At 48.6% G+C, this 23,530-nt stretch overlaps 1 protein-coding gene across 7 annotated transcripts in view; it reads right to left on the bottom strand.

Moving 5' to 3' along the window:
* Positions 1-23,530, bottom strand: part of ZBTB16 (zinc finger and BTB domain containing 16) — a 194,794-nt gene that overhangs the window by 48,426 nt on the left and 122,838 nt on the right. For all 7 annotated transcript variants that reach the window (XM_082626375.1, XM_082626374.1, XM_082626372.1 and 4 more), the window contains exon 4: positions 12,837-12,923. In XM_082626375.1, coding sequence (XP_082482501.1) covers positions 12,837-12,923 — 87 coding nt within the window. The remainder of the gene's footprint in view (positions 1-12,836; positions 12,924-23,530) is intronic.

The following is a 23,530-nucleotide window of genomic DNA, read 5'->3' as shown; positions in this document are numbered from 1 at the left end:
GTCTCTGAGCATCTGTGGCGCTGTCGCAGGGGTGGCCTGCCCTGGGTTGGCAGCCCAGCTCTACAGCACACCCCTCCTTACTCAGACACCTCCGATGAAATGTCAAGAGTGTGAAATCAACTCTCTCATCTCCTGGTTGTTTAACTCAGGAGAGATTTTCTCTTCCTCCTCCTCCTTCCCTCCCACCCCCCTTAGTACCTCTACTTACCCTGCGCTTCTGTTTTGAATCTCTAAAATAATGTGACAAGTTAATGATGGTACAATTATCTAAATGTTTAACAGACATGTTATCTAAGTGAGTCGGATTGAGATTCCATCCCGCTGACAATAAACATCAATGGTGGAGCAGAAAGCGATAGGCAAATTATAGCAAACCCTGCAATTTCAATGCTATTAAATTTAGAGGAATAACAGCCTTGAGGCCTGTAAACTCTGAATAAAATAGGCCCTTGTGTTTGTCCAACTATTAAATCAAAATGCTACCAACATCCTAGAAAAAACAAGGCGATTTATGGCTTTTCAAGTTTCAGTTACACATTGGTTTTTATTAACTCCTTTCTGTCATTGGGCAGCCATGGTGTCATGAGGGAGAAGGGAGCACAGCCAGAGAGGAAGGGGTAGGAGTTGAAAAGATAAAGGAGACACAGACGGGGGGTGGGGACGGGAGGGAGGAGAGGTGAGTGCGAACCCAGGGTTGGGGGCTGAAGCTGATCATGGGGGATCTGGCAGGAGGACCACGTGAAAGGGAAGGGGTAACTCTGAACAGGAGGACGACAGGTGACCCCAAAGTCCCATCAGACTCACCAGTGGGGCCCTGAACTTGAATCCCAGTCCTTCCATTGAACGAGTCATGTTACTTAAACCTCTCTGAGCCAGCGACTCCTCAGCAGTGATACAGGCAGTGAACTGCCTCTTAGTGCAGCGATGCTGGCTCTATCAGCTAATATATAAAAGCACCAGTGCCGGCATAGTCCAAGCTCTGAACACTAGTCCTTAAAGATCAAAACACTATCACATCTGGTCTAAAAATTTTAAATGATTTATCACCATTGTTCAAAAACTTAGATGTACAGGATAGACAGATGATAGAGAGACGGACAGAAAGATGACAGAGATATTGCTTTATTTTTCTCTTTAGGGTATGTGTGTGTGTGTGTGTGTGTGTGAAAAAGAGAAAAATAAAACAGATATGGAAAAATGTTAATTGGCAAATCTACATGAAGGATATATATGGGAATTTCTTTTAGTAATCTGTCATTTTTCTGTATATTTGAAATTTTCAATTAAAAATATCATTATGATTTAAAAAAAGATCAAAACACTATCATTCTCCTCAAACTTCTGGAATAGTTTTTAAAAGGCAAAAGATCTTCACCTTTAATCTCTTCTTCACACACAGTATGCATGTAATTTTTTATTAAATAAGCATCTAAATAAAATGAAAGAAATGCTTGCTAACTGGTGAGAGACAGAAACTGTAAACGTCCAAAGATCATATTAATCATAGTGTGCTAAATGTGCTAAAGTTGAGAAAAATGTAGACCCTCCATACAAGATTGGAATCTCAGGCTATGCTTGGAACCGTGGAACCCCTCAAACAGCAAGTTTTCTTACCTAATTCCCACTCCCCACATTTGAGAGAGGCAGAGAAACAAGGCAATTTGTCCCATGTCATAAAGCAAGCCCGTGACAGAGCCAGGATAAGAACTCAGTTCTCCTTTCTCCTAATTCATTATTGCTTTTCCAAATACCATGCGTCTGTCACACAGTAACGTTCATCATTTCCACTACAATGGGAGGCTGGTGAAGGCGGGGACCAGTCCTGCTCGCTGCTGTATCCCTATTCCAGGACCCAGCATCAATGTCCAGCACAAAGCAGATGCTCAAGATGTCTACTTGAGTGAATGAGCTTCAACCTTTTCTAACCCCAAATCAACCTCGGGTCAATTTTCCTCTCCAATCCCAAGAGAGCCAAACCTCTCAAAGCAGCAATGCTTCACATAAAAAAAAGCACTGGGGTGATGGATGGGCAGAGCACAGGGGGTCTGTAGCGCAGTGAAACTCCTCTGTATGATACAGTGGTGGATGCACATCATTATACATTTATCAAAGACCAGAGAATTTACAACAACAAGAATGACCCGTTAACATAAACTTTGCGTGATAATGACGTGTCCGTGTAGTTTCATCAGTTGTAACAAATACACCACTCTGCTGGGGGATGTTCACAGTGGGGGAGCTGTGGTGGGGTGGGGAGCAGGGGGTACGTGGGACTCTCTCTACTTTCCACTCAATTTTGCTGTAAATCTAAAATCACTCAAAAAAAAAAAACCAACAAAATTTATTAATTAAAAAGAAGCACTGGGGCTTCCCTGGTGGTGCAGTGGTTAAGAATCTGCCTGCCAATGCGGGGGACATGGGTTCGTGCCCTGGTCCGGGAGGATCCCACATGCCGCAGAGCGGCTGGGCCCGTGAGCCACAACTACTGAGCCTCTGCGTCTGGAGCCTGTGCTCCACAACGGGAGAGGCCGCGACAGTGAGAGGCCCGTGCACAGCAATAAAAAAAAAAAAAAAAAAAAAGAAGCACCGGGGGTCCATCCAGAAGGAGCCCAGAGGGACCCTGGGTGCCACTAGGGTGAACGGTGCAGAAGGATGGCTTGTCTGGGCCAGCAGGTGACAGCTGGGTTGTCCTTCCCTACGCCACAGCAAGCAGCTCCAACAGAGCCGAGAGCCCTGGGCTTGGAAAATAAAACTCTATATTAGGCATCAAACATGCCATTATAGTAACAGCATGAAATGAGGTCAAGAGTAAGTCTATGCTGGTGAATTGACTGTACAAAAAGCAGCACATGACTCTCCCTCCCAAAGTGCCCATGACGTTCAGCAGCCATTCCGAGCTTGGGCTTTCTCAGGTTCAATTCCCTGGCACGCCACGTGAAATGCTATACAAATCACCCCTGATATTTATAAAAGTCGAAAGCTATTATGTCTTCAATGGGGAGGTCATGCCAACCTAAGTGGAGTCCACGTGTCCACCCGATGACCCCCTGCCCTGTCCTGCGCGTGCCCTCCAGCGTGGGCAGGGGTGCGAGGCTCGCTCTGCTGTTTTCCACGTCCAGTTTTGGGTAGATGAAGTTCTTTCTTGTCCGCTGGCCCTTCTCCCTTCCCCTCCCCCGTCCTCTGCGGCTGGGCACCCAGAGGCTGCCCTTGGGAGCAGGAGCCAGAACAGTTGCTGGTTTTCCTACTGCTGGAGGACAGGGGCCAGCCACCCTGACGCGGCTCCAATGTGCCCAGTGCCGGCCCTCGTGCCAGGCCCGGGACAGGAGGGGGGCAAGGCCGGCACCACGCCGAGGGAAGGAATGCTGCTGCTTACTCTTTCAAGTCTCTGAACTGCCTGCCCATGTACCACCGAAAGTCCTGCAAACAAGGACTTCATTTTCTCCTCTGAACTTCAGGGCCGGAGACTGTCCCCAAAACTTTTTCCAAGCATCGTTAATGTACCAGGAGGGAGAGAGGGGCCAGTGCAAGCAGGTAGCCGGCCAACACCACCAAGGCGGGGGTATAGCTCTGTGCGTTCAAAGGGGGTGTTTACTGAGCTGCTGTGTGTGTGTGTGTGTGTGTGTGTGTTTTCTCATTGCCTTCTCCTTCCAAAGTCACAACAGTGTGCCTCCTAGCCTCCTTCACACTGAAAGAGAGAGGGCCCTGGGGCAGGGTCCCTCCAGCATCTGCTCCCTGCTACCAGGGGAGGGCAGGCCCCGCAGCACGGGTGCCCTTGGCCACCAGGCATGTTAGCTGTTCCTGGACCGCAGGACCCTCCTGCAGCTGACACGGAGAGGATGAGAACCAGCATTTGCATCTGCTTGAGTGGCTTCCTCTGTGACGCAGGAAGGTGGAAATGAAGCAGTTTTTTCTAGGCCAGTGAAAGAAAGTCCTTATTTTGCAGTCAGAGTGGAGAGAACTTTGGACTGGAAGTAAGAACTCGTGGGTCCTAATTCTAGTTTGGCTTGTTTGTTCTTAACTGACCCCCTTTTTCAAATATGGGCTTCTGAGCCCTAGTTTCCTAGGCTGTTGAACGGGCAGAGTTGAGCCCCCGGGCTGCACATTAGGTACAATGCCCAGGCCCACGTGGGGAGGGAAGGCAGCGGTAAAACGTGGGCTCTGGGGTGCAGGACCCCGAGGCACACATCCTACCCACCCTGGACAGGCCGTCCTTAACCTGTCTCAGTTTTCTCTAGCAAAGAAATAGGGAGGAAAAATGTCTGTTTTAGGACTGTAATGAGGACTTAATAAAATAATATCTCCAAAGTATCCAATTGAGTACAGTTATTATATTATCTGTACCCAAGGCAAATTTGCCTTACTTGTTCATTTCTTCCACAGCACTGTAGCCTTTAGGAAGGCAGGCACCAAGTTTTCTTCACCATTAGGCACTGGGTCCACAAAGCCCGTTGCACATAGTAGGTACTTTAAAACTTAGGGAATAAATGAAGGAAGGAATTATGGGACAAACCAGCTGCATAGGCTACTCTGATCTGTAGCAAACTGAAGTCACTAACCTGGCTGACCTGGTGCGACAGGGTGGGGGCTGCAGGAGAGAGCGGAATTGCTTTGGGGCAAATCTGGTGATCTAGTTCAACCTAGTGTCCTGGCCTCTAGGGCTTCCCCGAAGCTTCCTAGCCCCAGAACTCCTAAACCTAGGAATGACTTTAGCCTCTTTTCCTTACCAGGGCACTAAGAGGGGATAAGGAGGCATCACACAGAAGGTCTTATTTATATTTCCAGAATACCCAGGTTCCTAATGGTAACAGACATGGGCCAGGACACCAGCAGGGGACTCAAGATTCCTCAGCCTTCAAGGGCACCAACCAATGAGGCATCCTCTAAGATGTGGCAGGGCATATCCCTGCTGCTCCTGGAAGGGGGAACACCTGCTTCGTGCTTACCCCAGCTCTGTAGCTTGTCTGACCTAGCTGTATAGAGCATTTGCTTAGATATTATTGGTAGAGGGTGGTCTCCCTGGGCAGCTTTGAGCATTCTAGCTAGGGCCTTACATAAGATCTACCAAATCTGCTCTGTGAGATTGTTCAACATGCAGAACTGCATTCTGCCCTCACCTCTCCCCACTGCACTTAGAGGACTCCAGGGGCTGTTAGCTCTCTGGGCAGGATGGAAACGTCCTCTTGGCCAGAGGACAAGTCAGGGATCCTCAAAGATCCCATCACCTTGGAAAAGCAGCTGTACACCATTCCCATTCCTCCACCACCATTACCGTCAACCTGGCCCTTCCCCTCTCACCTACCTAGTCAGGGGAATGGGTACCCTCCAAGACCTCTGGTGAAGACCATGATGGTTCAGTGTTAGTAACCACCACCACCATTTACTGGGAGTTTACTCCACCTGAGGCCTATGCTCAGTGCTTTCCATGGATCACCAAATTAAATCCTCACAGTATCCCTTGTACGATAGCATCATTGCCATCATGTTACCAAGGAGGAAGTGGAGGCTTAGGGAAGTTAAGCAACCTGCCCAAGCTCATGAAACGTGGAAGTGATGGGACTAGGATTTGAATCTAGACAGTCTGACACCAGATCCCAAGTTCTGTGTGTCACTATGCTCCGAATACCCTGAATGTCACACTCAGACATCAGGCTTCAATGGTCCCTCTTCCCTGAAGCCTGCAAGACAAACCTGACCCATGCTATCAGGGCCCCAACTTGCCTAGTGAATAAAGCCCTCGAGAGGTCCTCCTCCCCACTCCCCTGCCTTTAGGCAGGTCCATCCTGCCCAGGTAGCCAACCGCACATCTGCCTTTCCTGCTTTGGGGGTTCTCATAGTCTCTCAGGCCTGGCCCCCAAACACTAGCATTGGCCTCATCTCCCCCATGCTCAGCTCACATAGAGGCAGGTGCTCTGAGTTCCTTACATATGGATTAAAAGAGCTGTAGGTTCCTACAGCTCAATTCCAAGGCTGCCCCATTGAGCTCTCCTCACTCCCTCCCCCACAGGGCACACTGCAGACTGTCCCAACCCCCTCACCTTCAGCTCAGCAGCTGTGGTATCTCCCCTGCCTTCTAATTAATGCCACCTGATCCCGGCCGTTGCCCCCCCAGGCCTGCTCAAATCCCAAAAGGGGACGTACAGTGGCTTGGACAACATTATGATTTGTAAAACCCACTCCTAATTAGTTTGACTTTGAATGAAGAGGGTAATTATTTTTAAATTTATTAACTGCTGCCTGGCCGGAGAAGTTTCCAGATCAAATGACACAGAGAAGCTATTTCTGTTCAGTGATGCAGCAATTTATATTACTGATCGGTCATTAAAACCTCTGGCACAAAACCCCTTGCGTTTCCTGAGCCAAGATAGTGTCCATGTGTCAGATTTCAAACCCAGAGTATAAATTAAGCCATTAATGGTATTTATCAGTTTATCTGGACTTTAAAGAACTACTTACTAATTTAAGACATTCCTGATATAGAACCCAAGTGGTGCAGTGGATGTGTGTGTGTGTACACGTGCGTGGATGTGTGTTTTCTCGCTTTTTATTTTACTGAACAGTGTAAAAAAATTCTGATGTGTAAATGAAGTACAAGCATCTTGGGGAGCTGCAGAGCTGTTAATTCCTCACTTCTCTGCAACCCAAACATTTTGGAAGCAGCAGTGTTTTGCAATATGTATCTGTCATAATATAAAAGGTGTAAAGTGACTCTGTTTATCTCCTCAAAGTCTTCGCTGTAGCAAAACAGAAAACTGAAGTGTGACAACGAAGCCTGAGCCCAACCCAACCATAAATGTGTCCTCCCTGAGCACCAGCAGGAGCCCACCAAGATCCTGGAGGGAGGGCTTCCCTGGTGGCGCAGTGGTTAAGAATCCGCCTGCCAAGGCAGGGGACATGGGTTTGAGCCCTGGTCCGGGAAGATCCCACATGCCGTGGAGCAACTAAGCACTTGTGCCACAACTACTGAGCCCGCGTGCCACAACTACTGAAGCCTGCGCGCCTAGAGCCCGTGCTCTGCAACAAGGGAAGCCACCGCGATGAGAAGCCCGTGTACCACAACGAAGAGTAGCCCCGCTCGCCACAACTAGAGAAAAGCCCGTGCTCAGCAACAAAGACCTAATGCACCCAAAAATAAATAAATAAAATAAATACATTTATATATTAAAAAACAAAGATCCTGGAGGGAGGGCACAAGGAGGGGTCACACACACCAGGACAGAAATCCAGGGTAAGTGGGGTCGAAAGGATGAGACGTGAAGATGACGTTTGTTTGACGAAAACAGAATTGGAAATACTTTCTACTAAATTCATTTTTCAGTGTCAAGAATACCTGTGAGGCACCCTGATCACTCATCTGATGCCATGCGACACATTAGCTCTGTGAATTCTGACATGGCGGGCGGCGTTGGGCATGGAACTCCCAGACCTGATCTGTTTCAGGGAAATTGTATCCTATCTCCCAAGGGGGGACATGGGCATCAGGGTGTTGAGGATTCTTAGTTAAATGGGTCACAGGGATTCAAAAGAGCCCTGCCCAGGACAGGGCCATGACCTACACGATCTCTCCCTAAACCGTTCAGCCACACACCCACAGACAACAGTGAGTCAATGTGCAGGCAGCTGGGGACTGGTGGAAAGGGCACTGAAGTTAGAGTTGGATCGAGTTCCAGCTCTTCACTTCCTAGTGGGGGGCTTCTAGGCCTCCATGTCCTCATCTGTTAAATGGGTATAACAGAGGAAAGTGTTCGATAAACAAAGGTATCAGAAATATAAGGTGGGGACTTCCCTGACGGTTCAGTGGTTAAGACTCCACACTTCTAATTGTAGGACGCACGGGTTTGATCCCTGGTCAGGGAACTAAGGTCCTACATGCCACGTGGCATGGCCAAAAAAAAAAAAGAAATATAAAGGTGGCATTACCATGACTTTACTCTCCCAGGGTCTCGACTGCTTCTCCTTTACAGAGTTCTCTCTCTGCCCTCCTGATGGCTCTCCAACCATACCTGGTACCCCACCGGCTTTTCCCAGTCCAATAACATTAGCATCACTTTCAGCATTCCTCATAACCAGGCCTCTCTCTTCCTCAGAGACCCCCTGTCTTAGAATAGAGACGGCAACTAGATTTCAAGTTGTGTGTGTTCACTGATTATTAAAAGAGTCTAGGGATCTATCTGGGTTTTGCAGGAAACAGCACTGTAGATGATAAACGGACGTCAGAAGAGCTGCCTCGTTGCCAACTCAATGCTGAGGATAAGGCTGCTACTACCTCTGTCCCCAGCCAAGGGCACCCTGCCCCACACCAGGGAGTGGCTGAAGTCCCTCCCTCAGAGGGAGCTTGCCTTGTGCTCGCAGCCAGGTGGGGAGGGAGCCTTTCTCAAAGCATCCACCTTGGTCTCTCCTCCACAATTTGGATTCAACTTGGAGATAAAGCAAAAGTCAGTCTGAATGGGCTGGGACCCACCTCTGCTACAGGAAGGATGGGCACTATACTCCTTTGCAGGTGAGAAGACTTGGAAGGTCAGAAAGGATGAGGAACAAGGTTATTTACTTGCTAGACCGTGGAGTCAGATGCCCCCTCCTCAGCTTCTGACTCAAACTCCAGGTTCTTTCCAATCATACCTGAAACTAATATCCTTTTTTGGAAAGTGTTGATCACTTTCAACTCCTCACTGACTTAATAAATCCTGGAAGGGCATTGGTCCTAAGATGCCTCCTGACTTTCAAAGCTGAATCAATACCAAACTCTAAAAACAGGTTGGAATATCATTAATTGCTCTGAATTGTACACTTTAAAATAGTTAAAATGGCAGCTTTTATGTATATATCTTTTACAACCGTTTTAAAAATACACTAATATACCAAAACCCACTGAATTGGATACTTTAAACAGGTGAACAGGATGTAAATTATATCTCAATAAAGTTGTTTCATAAAGAAGTACAGGGAGCACATCTGTGTTGCTCACCGCCATATCCCCAGTGGGTGCCAGGCACACAGAAGGTGCTCAATAAGTGTGTGGGGTCTGCTTGTGAACAATATCCCTACCCGCTCACTGAGCGGGGACTCAGCCTCTCGCCCTGGCCCTGGCTGTGAGGGCAGCTTGCTCCCTGCTGCTGCAAGTTTAATCTGGATGGACAGAATTAAGCTGCTTGGCGAAGCTGGCTCAGATCTCGGTCTCCTCAGCCCCCCAGCTGGAATTCTCAGACTAGGAGTCTTGGTTACATATGTGGTCCAGCAATAAGAAACTGGCTGGGAGCCTAGGAGAGCTACGTCCTCCTCTGGCTTTGAAGATAACCAGCTCTGGAACTCCGGGCAAAATCTTGCAAAGTTCCCTTCTTTAACAAAGCCAGGGGGTCACTGGCTGGAATGACAGCTCACCTAGAAAGTTCTCCTGGTGCCACAGGCCAGGGCAACACCAGCCCAAAGCCCTTGATACCAGGGCTAGGACGTATGTCTTCCACTCAGAGAGGCTGATTTGGTGAGGCAGGCGGACAAGAAGATGTTGACGATAACTGTTCCAGCAGCAGCAGTGGACTGATCTTCCTTCTCCCCTCCGGTCCCTGTGGTCGCTTAGTGGCTTGTCTCCACAGATGGCTGCCCCAGCTCCTCTTCCCCTATGTGTCTGTCAGTCCCCCCTGAGAAGGGGAGTCTACTCTTCCATCCTTTGAACCTGGGGCTGTCCTCTGCCTGCTAAGAGCAATGAAATATGGCGGAAGTGATGCTATGTGTTTCCAGCCTAGCTTTTTTTTTTTTTTTTTTTTTTGCGGTACGCGGGCCTCTCACTGCTGTGACCTCTCCCGTTGCGGAGCACAGGCTCCGGACGCGCAGGCCCAGCGGCCATGGCTCACGGGCCCAGCCGCTCCACGGCATGTGGGATCTTCCCGGACCGGGGCACGAACCCGCGTCCCCTGCATCGGCAGGCGGACTCTCAACCACTGCGCCACCAGGGAAGCCCCAGCCTAGCTTTTAAGAGGGCTGGCGGTTTCTGCTTCCTGACTCTTGGAGCCCTGAGCAGGCAGGGGAGAAGTCCAGGCTGCTCTGTTGTAGAGAGAGGCCATGGGGTGGACTGGGAGGCGGATATATGAATGAGGAAGCCATCGTGGACACCCAGCCCTATCGAGCCAGCAGACGCCTCTGGTCCCAGACACCATCCGACTGCAACCAAGTGAGAGACCCCAAGTGAAAACTGCCTAGCTGAGCACAGTCAACTACAGAACTGTCTGAGATAATAACACATCGTGGCTTTAATCTACTGTTGGAGTGGTTTCTTCTACAGCAATTGATAACTGAAACATTCCTATGGTCAGTTCTCAACACAGGAACCAGGGTGATATTTTAAACCCATAAATCAAGTCATGCCATCCCCCCATTCAACACCCTCCAATGGACTATATTCCCCCTTTTCTATAAATGTTTGTGTGTGCAGGTAAATGCAGCTTTACTGAGAAACAATTCATATACCATATAATACACAGTTCATGCTTTTAAAGTATAAAGTCAATAGTTTTTAATATATTCAGAGATGCATAACCATCATCACAATCGATTTTAGAACATTTTCATCACCCCAAAAAGAAACCCCATACCTTGCAGTCACTCCCTATTTCCCCCCAAATCTCCCAGCCCCTGGCATTTACTAATTTACTCTCTATAATTTGTCCATTCTGGATGTTCCATATAAGCAGAATCACATAATATGCGGCCTTTTGTGACGGGCTTCTTCCACTGAGCATGATGTTTTAAAGATTCATCCATGTTACAGAATGTGTCAATACTTCATTCCTTTTTATAGATGAATAATACTCCATTGTATGGATAAATTACATTTTGTTTATCCATTCATCAGTAGGTGGACATTGAGTTATCTCTACCTTTTTGGCCATTATAAATAATATGCTGTTATGAACACTTATGTGAAAGTTTTTGTGTAGATACATGTTTTCACACACGTAGCAGTGGAATTGCTGGGTCACACAGTAACTGTTTAACTTCCTGAGGAACTACCCGACTGTTTTCCAAAGTGGCGGCAGCATTTTACGCTCCCACCAGCCCTGTGTGAGGGTTCTGATTGTCCCACATTCTCAACATCACTTCCTACTGCCTGTATTTTATTAGAGCTACATCTTGATGGGTGTCAAGTAGTATCTCACTGTGATTTTGATTTGTATTTCCCTGATGGCTAATGATGTCAAACATCTTTTCATGTGCTCAGTGACCATATGTCTATTTTTGGAGAAATGTCTATTCAGATCCTTAGCACATTTTTAATTTTGGTTATCTGTATTTTTATTATTGAGTCCTAAGGGTTCTTTATATTTTCAAACCAGAAGTTTCTTATCAGATGTATGATTTGCAAATATTTTTATCCCCCTCCCGAGGACTCTTGGCACATGCAGAATAAAATCCAAATTCCTTGCCAGGGTTGAGAGACCCGCCTGATTTCCAATCTCACCTCCCACCACTCTCTGCACCTCACTCCCCACCCCTCGACCACACACTGCTCTTCATGCTCTTCCTTGAACTTGATAAGTTCAACACAACCTCAGGGCTTTTGCAAGTGCTTGTTCCCTTTGCTCAGACCTTCTTCCCTGAAACCTTTGAATGACTCACTTCCCAACTTTAGGACTCTACTCAGATATCTCCTTCTCAGAGAAGCCTGACCATATGATCTACAATACCACTTTTCTCTCTATCCTGCTATATTTTTTCTCACTAGTACTTATTATGACTTGGCATTATATTGCACAATTATTTGCGTATCCTGTCTCCCTTGTAGAATCTCAGTTCCATGAAGAATGCTACCTAAAGACCCCAACAGTGCAGAGCACGCTATAGGAACTGAATAAATATTTATTAAATTAAATGCATCTACTACTATTTATTGAATGTTTATTATGAGCTAGGCATTCCCCAAAGCACTTCAAATAAAGTATCTTATTTAATCTTATTTAATTAAATATCTTATTTAATCTCCCCCAAAAATCTATGCTATGAGGTAGGTGCCATTATTACTCCACTTTTCTAACAGACAAGGAAACCCAAATTAAGAGAGCTTAAGTAACTGATCCATGGTCCCACAAATAGTAAGTGGCAGAATCAGGATTAAACCAGGCAGTCTAAGCCATACCACTCCTGTCCTCAGTGTTCACTTCAGCAAGTCACTTTCCTTCCTTTGAACCTCGGTTTCCTCATCTATGACATGGGAATAGCCTCCTACCTAACAAAGTTATGGAAAGACTGGACAAATGAGATCAGGTAAAGCACCGAGAACAGTGCCTGGCACATTGTGAACGTTCAGTAACTGTGAGCTACATTGATGATGATGATGATGATGGCGCCAGTTACCACGATGAGATGACACTGATGCCGTGAAATCACAGCAGTATCATTGTTCATTAATATTGTTCAAACGCATCCCTGTGGACAGACTGCTTTCTTTCAGACAATGACCAGACTGTTTCAGAGGGAGAACCAGCCCACTACATGATGGTTTCAGAGTTAGTCAGATGGGATGCAGTTTCCTGACCCTTCACCAAGGGAAGGGGATGCTTAGATAACATCACAGACTTCCTAAGGCCTCCACAAGAACGTACTAGAGTCTCCATGAAGATAGGGTCTAAGTGGCCTATTAGAGACAGAGGTCTTGGCCTAATCCAGGGCAGCTGTTCTTCTGGGGCAAAGTCACACACATAAATTCCTGCCCAGCCAGCCCCACAAGCAAGGGTAGCTGAGCACGGCACAAGCCATCCCCACTCACAGCTCCCCTGGGGAAACAAGATACTCACGTCCATGTGCCGTCACACTGCGGAGGACCTAGGGGATGGGGATCAGTCACTCACCAGTATGGGTCTGCCTGTGTGTCTCCAGGGCATCCTCCTTCGAAAACTGGGCACCACACTGATCACAGACAAAGGCTTTCGCACCCGCTGAAAGAAAGGGGAGGCAGTTACCTTATTATCAAGAGTGATATTGCATTAGGAAAGGGGGTCGTGGGCCAAAATCTTGCAGGTGGACCCTGGGGGAGGGGGCTTAACAGTTGTGAAGATCCCAAGTCAGGAGTAACCCATGGTCCCAGCAGCCAGCCCAGACCCTCCTCCAAGATGTGATCACCCACCCAACTGAGCTTCGAATGCCCCCACTGAGGGCTCTCCCAGATAGAAGAGGGAACAGAACCAGCATAACCAAGACAAACAGAGATGGGGTCCAGGAGAGATGCCCAAGAGGAAGGGGGATTCTGGGGGGCTGGCTCCAGGTGAGAGATGGAAAGGAGTATATGATCCAATGAGGACTAACGTGCCCTGTTGCCCAGATTATACTTTATGGGAAGATAGGAATTGCTGACATACCAGTACCTGGATAAACTCCTAACTCAGTGCGTCTAAAAGTAAACTGTCTACCCAGCCACCTCCTGTACATGACCATTTAAAACCTCTGAATGACTTCCCAGTGCCTTCAGGATAAAGTCCAAACTCTACACGGTGACTCACAAAGCCCTTCTTGCACTTCTCTTTCCTGCTTCTTCTCTCTCCTCATCCTTGTTCCCTGGTCTCCAGCCCTTTGCTTCCTCACTGCAAGGTGTCCAAGCATCCCTCTGTACCTCCTCTGGCTCTGACACTCCTGCCCCTCTCCCCAGCCCCACAGTATGGCTAGCCCCGCTTCGTCATTCATGCCTCAGCTCCCAAACCCTTGCCCCGTGTCTGGGTGAGGTAGTCCTTCTCTGTGCCCCCACAGCACCCTGTACATTCCAGGTCACGGCCTCACCAGGGTGTCTCCTAAATGCCTGTGGCTCCGTTTTCAGCTCCCCGAGGGAGGGAATATGTCATCTCATGCACAGCTGCATCTGCCTGACACCCAGTGGGAATGTATTACTGTACATATCTGTGGAATAAACAATCAATTCAATGCAATTCAATTTGATTGACTTTTCTGGAACCATATTTACAAGCCTCAAAGCGACAGTGTCACGATGTGAAGATGACTTTCTACCACTTGCTAACAGTCTTCAAGGCTGTTATCTCGTCCAGGGGGCACCTGTCACAAGCCTTGGCAGTTTTCCCTCAAAATGTCTTCTAGATGCATCTCTTCCACTGCATGTCGATAACCACTGCCCCTACCGAGGCTCTTGTTGGGTCATGCCCAGAATGACCCAATGACTCAGGAGGGCTGCCACACCATCAGCCACCCTCTGATCCACCCAACAGAGGCAGGTTCCTTGCAGGCCACTTGATTCCTCACGTTTCCTTGCTCAAAAAGATACCATGGCTCAAGACATGGAAGCAACCTAAACGTCCATCAACAGAGGAATGGGTAAAGAAGATGTGGTACATATATACAATGGAATATTACTCAGCCATAAAAAAAGAATGAAATAATGCCATTTTGGGCAACACGGATAGACCTAGAGATAGTCACATCGAGTGAAGTAAGTCGGACAGAGAAAGAGAAATATCGTATGATATCGCTTATATGCAGAATCTAAAAAGAAATGATACAAATAAATGTATTTACAAAACAGAAACAGACTCACAGACTTAGAGAATGAACTTATGGTTACGGCGGGGAGGGGGGAAGGAAGGGAGAGTTACGAAGTTTGGGATTGACACGTACACACTGCTCTATTTAAAAAGGATAACCAAAAAGGACCTACTGTATAGCACAGGGAACTCTGCTCAATGTTATGTGGCAGCCTGGATGGGAGGGGAGTTTGCGGGAGAATGGATACATGTATATGTATGGCTGAGTCACTTTGCTGTGCACCTGAAACTATCACAACATTGTTAATCGGCTATACGCCAACATAAAATTAAAAGTTAAAAAAAAGTACAGTGGCTCACAATTTGCCCTGATTCTAAATTCCTCTACTTGGCTTCAAGGCCTTCCATAACCTGACCCAGTTGTCTGTCCAGCTCCACTGGAAGTTGTCCTCACTGGCCCTCTGGGGGCGCCGCTCGACCCTCGGTGGGTCTCTGTGCCTGAGCAACGCCCCGCCTCATTCCTGTCCGGGTCCTAGTCCATTTCCAAGACTGGAGTACGCATGCGCCAAGCACGCCGGCCCCTCACCGCTCTACCCTTTCTAATCTGCAGCTGCACTGCGTTCCTTTCAACACGTCTGAGCATTTCTTTAAGTGTACCTGTGTTTTAGTTTCACATCAGGGTCTTGTAAGAGACAGAACTACTTCTTCTACATGTTTGTAGTAGAAAGCAGTCTAGTGCTGTTTTCAAACCATCTCAGATTTCCTGAGGCTGTGGCATATACCAGGCATGAGGCTAAGTATTTAGGATGTATCATTTCATTTAATCCTAACTACCTTTTTTTTTTTTAAAAGGAGATGTTGGGGGTTAGAGTTTTATTAATTAATTTATTTATTTTTGCTGTGTTGGGTCTTCGTTTCTGTGCGAGGGCTTTCTCTAGTTGTGCCAAGTAGGGGCCACTCTTCATCGCGGTGCACGGGCCTCTCACTATCATGGCCTCTCTTGTTGCAGAGCATGGGCTCCAGACGCGCAGGCTCAGTAGCTGTGGCTCACGGGCCTAGCTGCTCCGCGGCATGTGGGATCCTCCCAGACCAGGCCTCGAACCCGTGTCCCCTGCATTAGCAGGCAGATTCTCAACCACTGCGCCACCAGGGAAGCCCTCCTAACTACCTTTTAAGGGACATAGTATGAATATACCCATTCAGCAGATGAGACAACTCAAGATCAGAGGTTAAATAGCTTTCCCAGTGTCACACAGTAGGTAACCACAGAGGTGGATTAAAACCCAGGGAGCCTGACTTCAGAGCCTTTGCTCTTAATCCCTATACCCTTCAGCCTCCCTAGGGGTCCATTTGCAAAGATGCCTCATGAATATGAAGTTGGGCTCTGAACTCCCTTTCCCCAAATAAAAAAAAATTAAAATCCAATTTACGCTTTTATACATCAACCTTTTGTAAAATTCTATTTGGAAAAAAGGGTTCCACTACTCTTTAAATAGTTTTAAAATCTTGGACTTGGAGTATTTAGCACATTAAGGGTGAGAACTCAGAATACAAGTTGTACTAGTATAGACTTAAATTAAACACTAATAAACACTTAGGGCATTGATCTTGTCTTCATTCCTAATGAGAAGCAGGATATACCGTCTATTAGATGCTCAATAAATATTGGTTGACTAACTAAATAAATAAGTGATAAAGTGACCCAGTAAAGATATGAAATCACTTTTCCTTAAGAGCTTTAAAAATAAATATTGTCATTTGTCTTAGGTGGCTGGAGTTGAATTTCGCCTCAAGGCAGGGAGAATACCATGATCCCCTCCAGGTGTCCCTACAAGCTGCAGGCGTCCTAGGGCTAAGGACCTGTCAGCAGCTTCTACAGCTTCAAAGAAAGAGAGCCAGGGAACTCGATGGCAAAGCAGTCACAACTTGTGTTCACACTAGAGACAGCCAAGCCACTTTCCATTCATTTATCATGGAAATGCAGCAAGTACCTCAAAGGGCAGAGGTGGGAAGGCTGGGGGTGGATGAAGTCGCAGCCCCGTCATAGTGAGAAACTTTCCCCAGTTCCAAATCATTAACCAGCAATGATTTTCTGTGGATCTGTAAGGGAGCGGATTTTAACTGTATTTATTTCTTTATTTCTATATCCCACCGGTTCTCATGGCTCCCTAAAGAAGAAAGGGGGAGGAGGGGCCTGAGGAGGGAAGCAGGAACTGCAAAGGGGAGGGTGCCCCGTGGACTCACCGTCACCATCACCATCACCATCGCCATGGTGCTGGAGCCCTGCCTCTGGGTGAGGAACCTACTCATGCCATAGCTTCAAAGGGCTGGGGGGGAGGAGGTTTCTTAGAAAACAGCCATCCATGTGGCTGCAGGAGCATCTGCTTTAATGACTGAGAAGCAGGGAGAAAGGAAGGAGTGCAGGTAGGCAGTCAAGAGCCGGATGTACACCATCATACAAGCTCAGATGAAGATAAAGCAGATTAGCACACATGATCGAGGCAAGGCTGCCGGCTTGGCCCAGGCCTGACCACATCTGGATGCCCTCAAAGTCCTCCCCGCTCCACCCCTGCCTTGCTGAAGTCACAAAACTGAGCTGAGTGTGTGAAAGTCCCCTGTCTTCAGGGACTGTGGGTGACAACCCCCCTGCCACGCAGATACCATGGACATGGGCTCCCACGCCAGCCCCCATTCATGAAGCCTCCTCACTCCCCACCCCCACCCAGACTCCCCCCAGGACGGGCAGTTCCAGGACACAAGAGCCAAGAAGAGAGAGGCAGAGACCCCCTCTCGCAAGGAGGCATGTGCCTTTAAATTGTCTCTGTAATGGCTGGCTCAGAGGCAGAAATATTTGGCAGCCCTGAAATTAAAAGTGATAAATTTCCTCACCGAGCTTTGATCAATAATAGAGGCCTCATCTGTTAATCAATAAGACAGTCTTTGCCTGTTTACTGTGCATATGTTGTCCGCTGCTGCCTTCAGTATGATGTCAGGTTTGCATTCAGAGCAACTCAAGTGTTGCATAAACCACACCGCCATTCCCAAAATGCATTACGGTGACATCATTCAGCCACTAATATATTTATAAAGCATCAGTGCAAGGGGGTCGGGGGGGAAAGGAAGGAGGTCATGCCAGTTGAACACAATGGGCACATACGGACATATCAGCTGCATTTACCACCCCCACCCCCAATATTTCCTGGGGCTTATCCTGGAGTGGGGAGAAGTCCAGGGCATGGCTCAGGGACAGACATTCCTCCCCATCTCCCTCCTACACAAACAGGATGTTTTTGAAATGTCTGTTAAGTAGATGCCAAGGGGGGGCTTACAGCAAATGGACAAAAGAGACAAATCCCTGCTCTCAAAGAGCTTATATTCTAGAGGGGAAAGCACATTTTAAAAAGTCCAGTAAGGGTCTTCCCTGGCGGTCCAGTGGGGTTAAGACTCTGCACTCCCACTGCAGGGGGGCAAGGTGCTCGATCCCTGCTCCGGGTAAGATCCCACATGCCACACAGTGCGGCCAAAAAAAATTGTTTAATTAAAAAAATAAAAGGTAGGGCTTCCCTGGTGGCGCAGTGGTCGAGAGTCCGCCTGCCGATGCAGGAGACACGGGTTCGTGCCCCGGTCCGGGAAGATCCCACATGCTGCGGAGCGGCTGGGCCCATGAGCCATGGCCGCTGAGCCTGCGCGTCCGGAGCCTGTGCTCTGCAACGGGAGAGGCCACAACAGTGAGAGGCCCGTGTACCACAAAAAAAAAAAAAAAAAAAAAGTCAGGTAAATATAAAATAGGTGGCAATAAGCGATAAAGAGAGAAATAAGTGAAGAGGGACAGAGAGGGCAGGGGCTGCTGTTTTATATGGGATGAGCTGACATCTGAGGGGAGAACGAGAAGGTAAGCCCCCTCTCTAAGAAAGCCCGTTCCAGGCAAAAAAAGAGCGAGGAGGCTGGCCCGTTGGCATAGCATACGAGAGGGGAGAGGGAGAGATGGGGTATGGATTGCAGGGAAAGAAATCAAATAGCCAAGCGGCGGAACCATACCATGATAAAGTGGGCTAGACCCACGCATCCTCCCCAGCAATTACAGATCTGAGTGAACTAGAGGAGGTAACGGTAAGATCCAACGTGGGGAGAACTGGGTCCCAGGCCTGGCTCAGCCACTCCCTGCTGTGGACATCACACACTTCACCATACCTCAACGCGCCTGTGTCCCCATCTGTGAAATGGGAACGATCGGATCCCTCTGCCTCACTAGAGGCTGTCAGGATTGAAGGAGACAGTGGATATTAACAAACACAAAACTTGTTAATTGCCAGGCACTCTGTGGCTATGAGATTACTAATGTTCTTTATACTTCCGGGGGCGGCGGGGGGGAGCAGTAGAATGTGGTTAAGAGCTCAGGATTCGGGTAAGACAGATCCCAGTTCAAATCCCAGCCAAGCTAATCACCAGCTGTGCCCCTCAGCGAGTTGCCTCATCTCAGTGAGGCTGCCGCTCCATCTGTAAAATGGGAATAGCGAGAGACAGTCCCAAAGGGGTTGTGACAAGGTGGGGAAAGCGCCGGGGCCATGCATGGGGGCAGAGCCACAGAACCGGTCAGTGGCGCTGACGGTCAACCCAGCCAGGCTCGGAGCCAGGACTCCTTTCAAGAACCCCTTTGTGCAAAGTATGATTGATTTTTACTGAAATTCAGTGTACAGCTATTTGGGGGCCATTTATCTTGTGTAAAGTGAGTCTCACATTTGTAAAGACATATTTCACTATAATCGCACGCGCACACACACACACACACACACACACACCCCTTGTCCTGCTAATTTAAACGTGAGTGATTGTCTTGTTGAAGGAGCAGGAAGATCTGTCATACGACCAGCATGTCAGTATTGGCAGCTCTCCCTCCCTCCCACGGCACCCCCTCCCCCAGCTTTTATATCCGAACTTGACAAGCCCCAGGAGCCCCATTCACAGGTCCTGTGCTGCCTTCTGGGCTCCTTTCCTCTTTTCTGTCTCCCCAGCAGACTGTAAGCTCCATGAGAGCAGGGCTGGCATCTGTCTTGTCCTGTTCTCCATCCCCAGTTCTCCACCCTGTGCCTGACACACAGTGGGTGCTCACTGATTGCCTGATAAACAAAGAAACCCTCGGGTAGGTTCCCGGGCACAGAACTGGCCTGGGAAGGGGGCACTGACAGGCTGTCCCCTAGGGGGTGGCAGAGTCCTTCTACACACCCTGGGTTCTCTGCTGTCCCTTTTTCAAAACTCAAGGAAATGGTCTCTGGCTGGATTTCAGGCAGTTTCGGGGAGAAGGAAAGGAAAGCTTAGAAAGTGGAGCTGTCTGCTTCCTCTGGAGCAGGATGTCCCTTTCTTCGGCCCTCTGTTCCTCGTCCAGCTGCCCAGGACCCACAGCCCCACAGCAAACAAGCAAGCCCTCCTCCAGGACATTCAGGAGGCTCCGGTCAGCCCGAGTGGACCCTTCACTGGCTGGCAGAGGTCTGCTGAGTGATCCCACTCCCAGCCCAGGCACTGAGTTCATCTGAGAGTCAGTGTTAAGGGAAAGACAGACAGACATTCTCGCCCCTGCCAGTCTCCCAGGGATGCTGCACTGGTGCGGGGCGGGGGGTGGGGGCGGTGCGGGGAGCAGAAGCTGCCGGACCATTCGGAATTCTCCCCTTTCCCCATGACTTCCTGATGCCTCCAGAAAGTTAAACGGGGGCCAGAGGAAGGAGGAGGGTTCGCAGCAGGTTAAGGCTGGGTGAAAAGAAAGGAGGCAGTCGCCACAGCCCCCATGGAGGCTGGAGCCGGTGTAAGGCCTCCGTGTGTGGGAGCCACTTCACTCTGGGCTAAGGATCACCCTGACTCGCAGGAATCAAAGGAGAGGCCTGCCAGAAAAGCACTTTCAAAACCATAAAGCTTTCTATCAAATGCCCAGCATTCCAACAGCAACAGAGCTGAAATCCAGTAGAAGCATGTCAGGCAGGCTCCCCGCAGCTGTGCCCCTCCTCAGCCACTACCTATGGCTTCTCCCCCTTGGCAGACTACAGAACCTTCCTCCCTACTAGCCTTCCTGCCCAGAAATGGGGTGGGGGGTCCCGAGCCCCTAGGAAGGGAACGAGAAGATACTGAACACGATCAGATGTGGGCTGGAGTCTCTCTGAAGTAAATAAGGCAGAAGCCAATGAGAGCAGAAAAAAATGTCAAAATCCCTCCCCCTCCAAAACTTCTCCCGCCCCCGTGCTAACAAGAAGGGAGGGGGGAGGGGGAGGGGGGGGGAAGGAACCACTGAAAAAACACGTAACGTTTGCCAGCATCTGATGTTGAGTACTGTGTCCTTTTTCTTTTAATTCCTTGAGATTTTAAAATAAACATCTTGACTGTTCTGATGAGATATGCATGCCTGCTTACATAAGGAAGTACAGAGTGTACCAAAACAGCAGACCCAAAAAAAGCATAAGCTATCAGGACAATGAGTACAGACGCCGGGCATTTTACAACGGGCCATGGCGTACAGTTTTATTTACAGTACCTCTTATCTGACAGAGAACAGTACACTGGCTGCCAATTCCAAAGGCCAGCACTGCGTGTTCTTTCACTCAAGGAGATGTGTACTCCCTCAGAGGAGCTGGAAGGCCTGCTCTCTCTCTAACACGTTCTTTCTCTCTCTCTTTCACCTTTATCAACAAAACAGACACTGATACAAAACCAGCACCTCCATAAGATACACAGATTCAGGGGAGAGGGAAAAGGGAAAGCAGGCGGGCAGATGTGGGTTGCCTGGAAAACAACCAGCCCTTCTGATCGGCTCAGAATATGGTTCAAGGGTAGTTCTCCGTGACAACGAAAGAGGAGAAAGGTCCTCAGGGCCTGGCCTCACTACAGGATGGGGGTGGGGAGATGAACTAATGACACAGGGCCTCAATCAAAGGTAGGACTGAGAAAGCCACCAGGACAGTCTCCCTGGCTGGGTGACAGAGATCACTGAATGACTGGGGATTTCGGGCAGCAGGCTTTCCGATCTCTGGAAGTCAATTTCCCATCAATGACCTGCTAAGTGCCAGACACCTCACATCTGGCTAGAAGTCCATTCTGTAGAAGATGAGATCTTGGAATGGGTCAAAAGGAAGGGCTGAGGCATCTCTAGTCTGAGAGACCATTTCTTAGCCTACCTAATACACATCATACTACCAGGAGGTTCTAGGGTACCCTGGCACCCTTGGCTTTCACTGCTCCTGTTCTCATATCTCACAGAGAAAACAGAGGTCCACCTTGTCCCTTATCCCTGCCACTCAGTTCGCAGCCCAGAGAGGCTTAGAAAACTCCTTTGTTGCCACTTTTAGCACCAGCAGTTAACCTGATAGGCTTAGAAACACAGTCCATGGCCCCCAGAAACACACACACTCAATATACAGCTGCCTAGTAGAGAAGAACCCCCAGTTCTGGAATCAAACAAACACAGATTCAAGTCCTAGGTTCTACCATTTCTAGCTACCACCCTGGGTAAACTAATTATCTTCTCTGGACCTGTTTCTTCACCTGTAAAACTGGGCACAGAATATCTACTTCACAGGGTTGAGTGGTGATTCATTTAAATAGTGTATGTAGGGCTTCCCTGGTGGCGCAGTGGTTGAGAGTCCGCCTGCCGATGCAGGGGACACGGGTTCGTGCCCCGATCCCGGAAGATCCCACATGCCGCGGAGCGGCTGGGCCCGCGAGCCATGGCCGCGGAGCCTGTGTGTCCGGAGCCTGTGCTCCGCAACGGGAGAGGCCACAGCAGTGAGAGGCCCGCGTACAGCAAAAAAAAAAAAAAAAAATAGTGTATGTAAAGTCTTTCCCACCATGTCCGGCATCCAGCAACTGCTCAGTAAAAGCTACTTGTCCTTAACATCATCTTTATTACCATTGCTTCCTCCCGCCAGTGTCAATGTCTGAGACCCACATAGACGTCAAATGCATGCAATAAACATATCATAACACTTAAAATATTCTTACCACCCCAGACCAAACACAAAGAGAAAAAAGGAAGGAGGAGAGACTCCCACTCTGGGTAAGTCTTCAGCAGACTTTCTCTGGGGAGTGGAAGATAAAGAAAGGCAAATGACAACGATGGTTGTGCACCCCCAAGACACCCCCATACAAACCAACAATGTACAAGTAAAGACATGGCCCGATCACCCTCCACTGGGAGAAGATCAAAGAAATGGCCCATCTCCCCTCAGCTCCCAGCACTCACGGCCAAGTTTTGATGGGCGTTATCGTCCTCCTACTGAAATGAGTGCAAACCTATTTAAGGTGAATTATTTTAAATAAAATACAAGTTGGATGGTAAATCTGTTGCAATGAAAACAACATACAAATCTTCCTGAAATCTAAGAGTGCTGATGTAGGGGTTCACCCTACCACTGCCTTTAATCCCTTTCTTGCCCAGGCAACTTTCATGACTGGCTTAATCAAAGTATGGTGGGAATCAGTGCAAGAGCACAAAAACCTCTCTAACCGTGGGAATGTCAGCCCTTGCTGTGGTGCAGTAGACTCTCTCTCCAGACACTCCGTGCCAACTCAGAGATCCCCCCGAGGTAAAGCCCTACAGTGGCTAGCGGCTAGACATGGCTTTGGGGTTCTGCCATTCACTGGTGGTATGGGCCTGGCATCAACTTTGTGGCCTTACCTCCCTCCTTAAAATGCGGTTATCTGTCCTCCTAAGAGAGTGTGAATAAGAACCTGTATGAAGTACCTGGCACACAGTAAGTGCCTAGATAGTTATTATGATTATGGAATAATTTCACTTCATCAAGTTGATGAGCTCCAGGAGACCAGCCTTTGGCCTGAGCCTTTAGGAACCCCAGTAATACTCCAGCCCCACAGCTCCCGGGAGAAGGCCCACCTGCAATGAGTATATGGCCCAGAAAGGTGAGCCACTGCATTCTCTGGGGCTCTTGAATGCATGGGCTTCAGCTGTTTGGGACGAGAGAAGAGGCCCTCCCAAGATGAGGCAGGAGGACAGCTGGCTCGAGGAGGGGTCTGCTGGCCAGCGGCACCCAGCTTTCCTGCAGCAGCACAGAGAGAAATGG

The sequence above is a fragment of the Mesoplodon mirus genome (genome assembly GCF_964341445.2).
Source record: "Mesoplodon mirus genome assembly, chromosome: 7".
Taxonomy (NCBI): domain Eukaryota; kingdom Metazoa; phylum Chordata; class Mammalia; order Artiodactyla; family Ziphiidae; genus Mesoplodon; species Mesoplodon mirus.
Note: the sequence above shows the minus strand (reverse complement) of the source record. Positions and strands in the feature narration are given on the sequence as shown.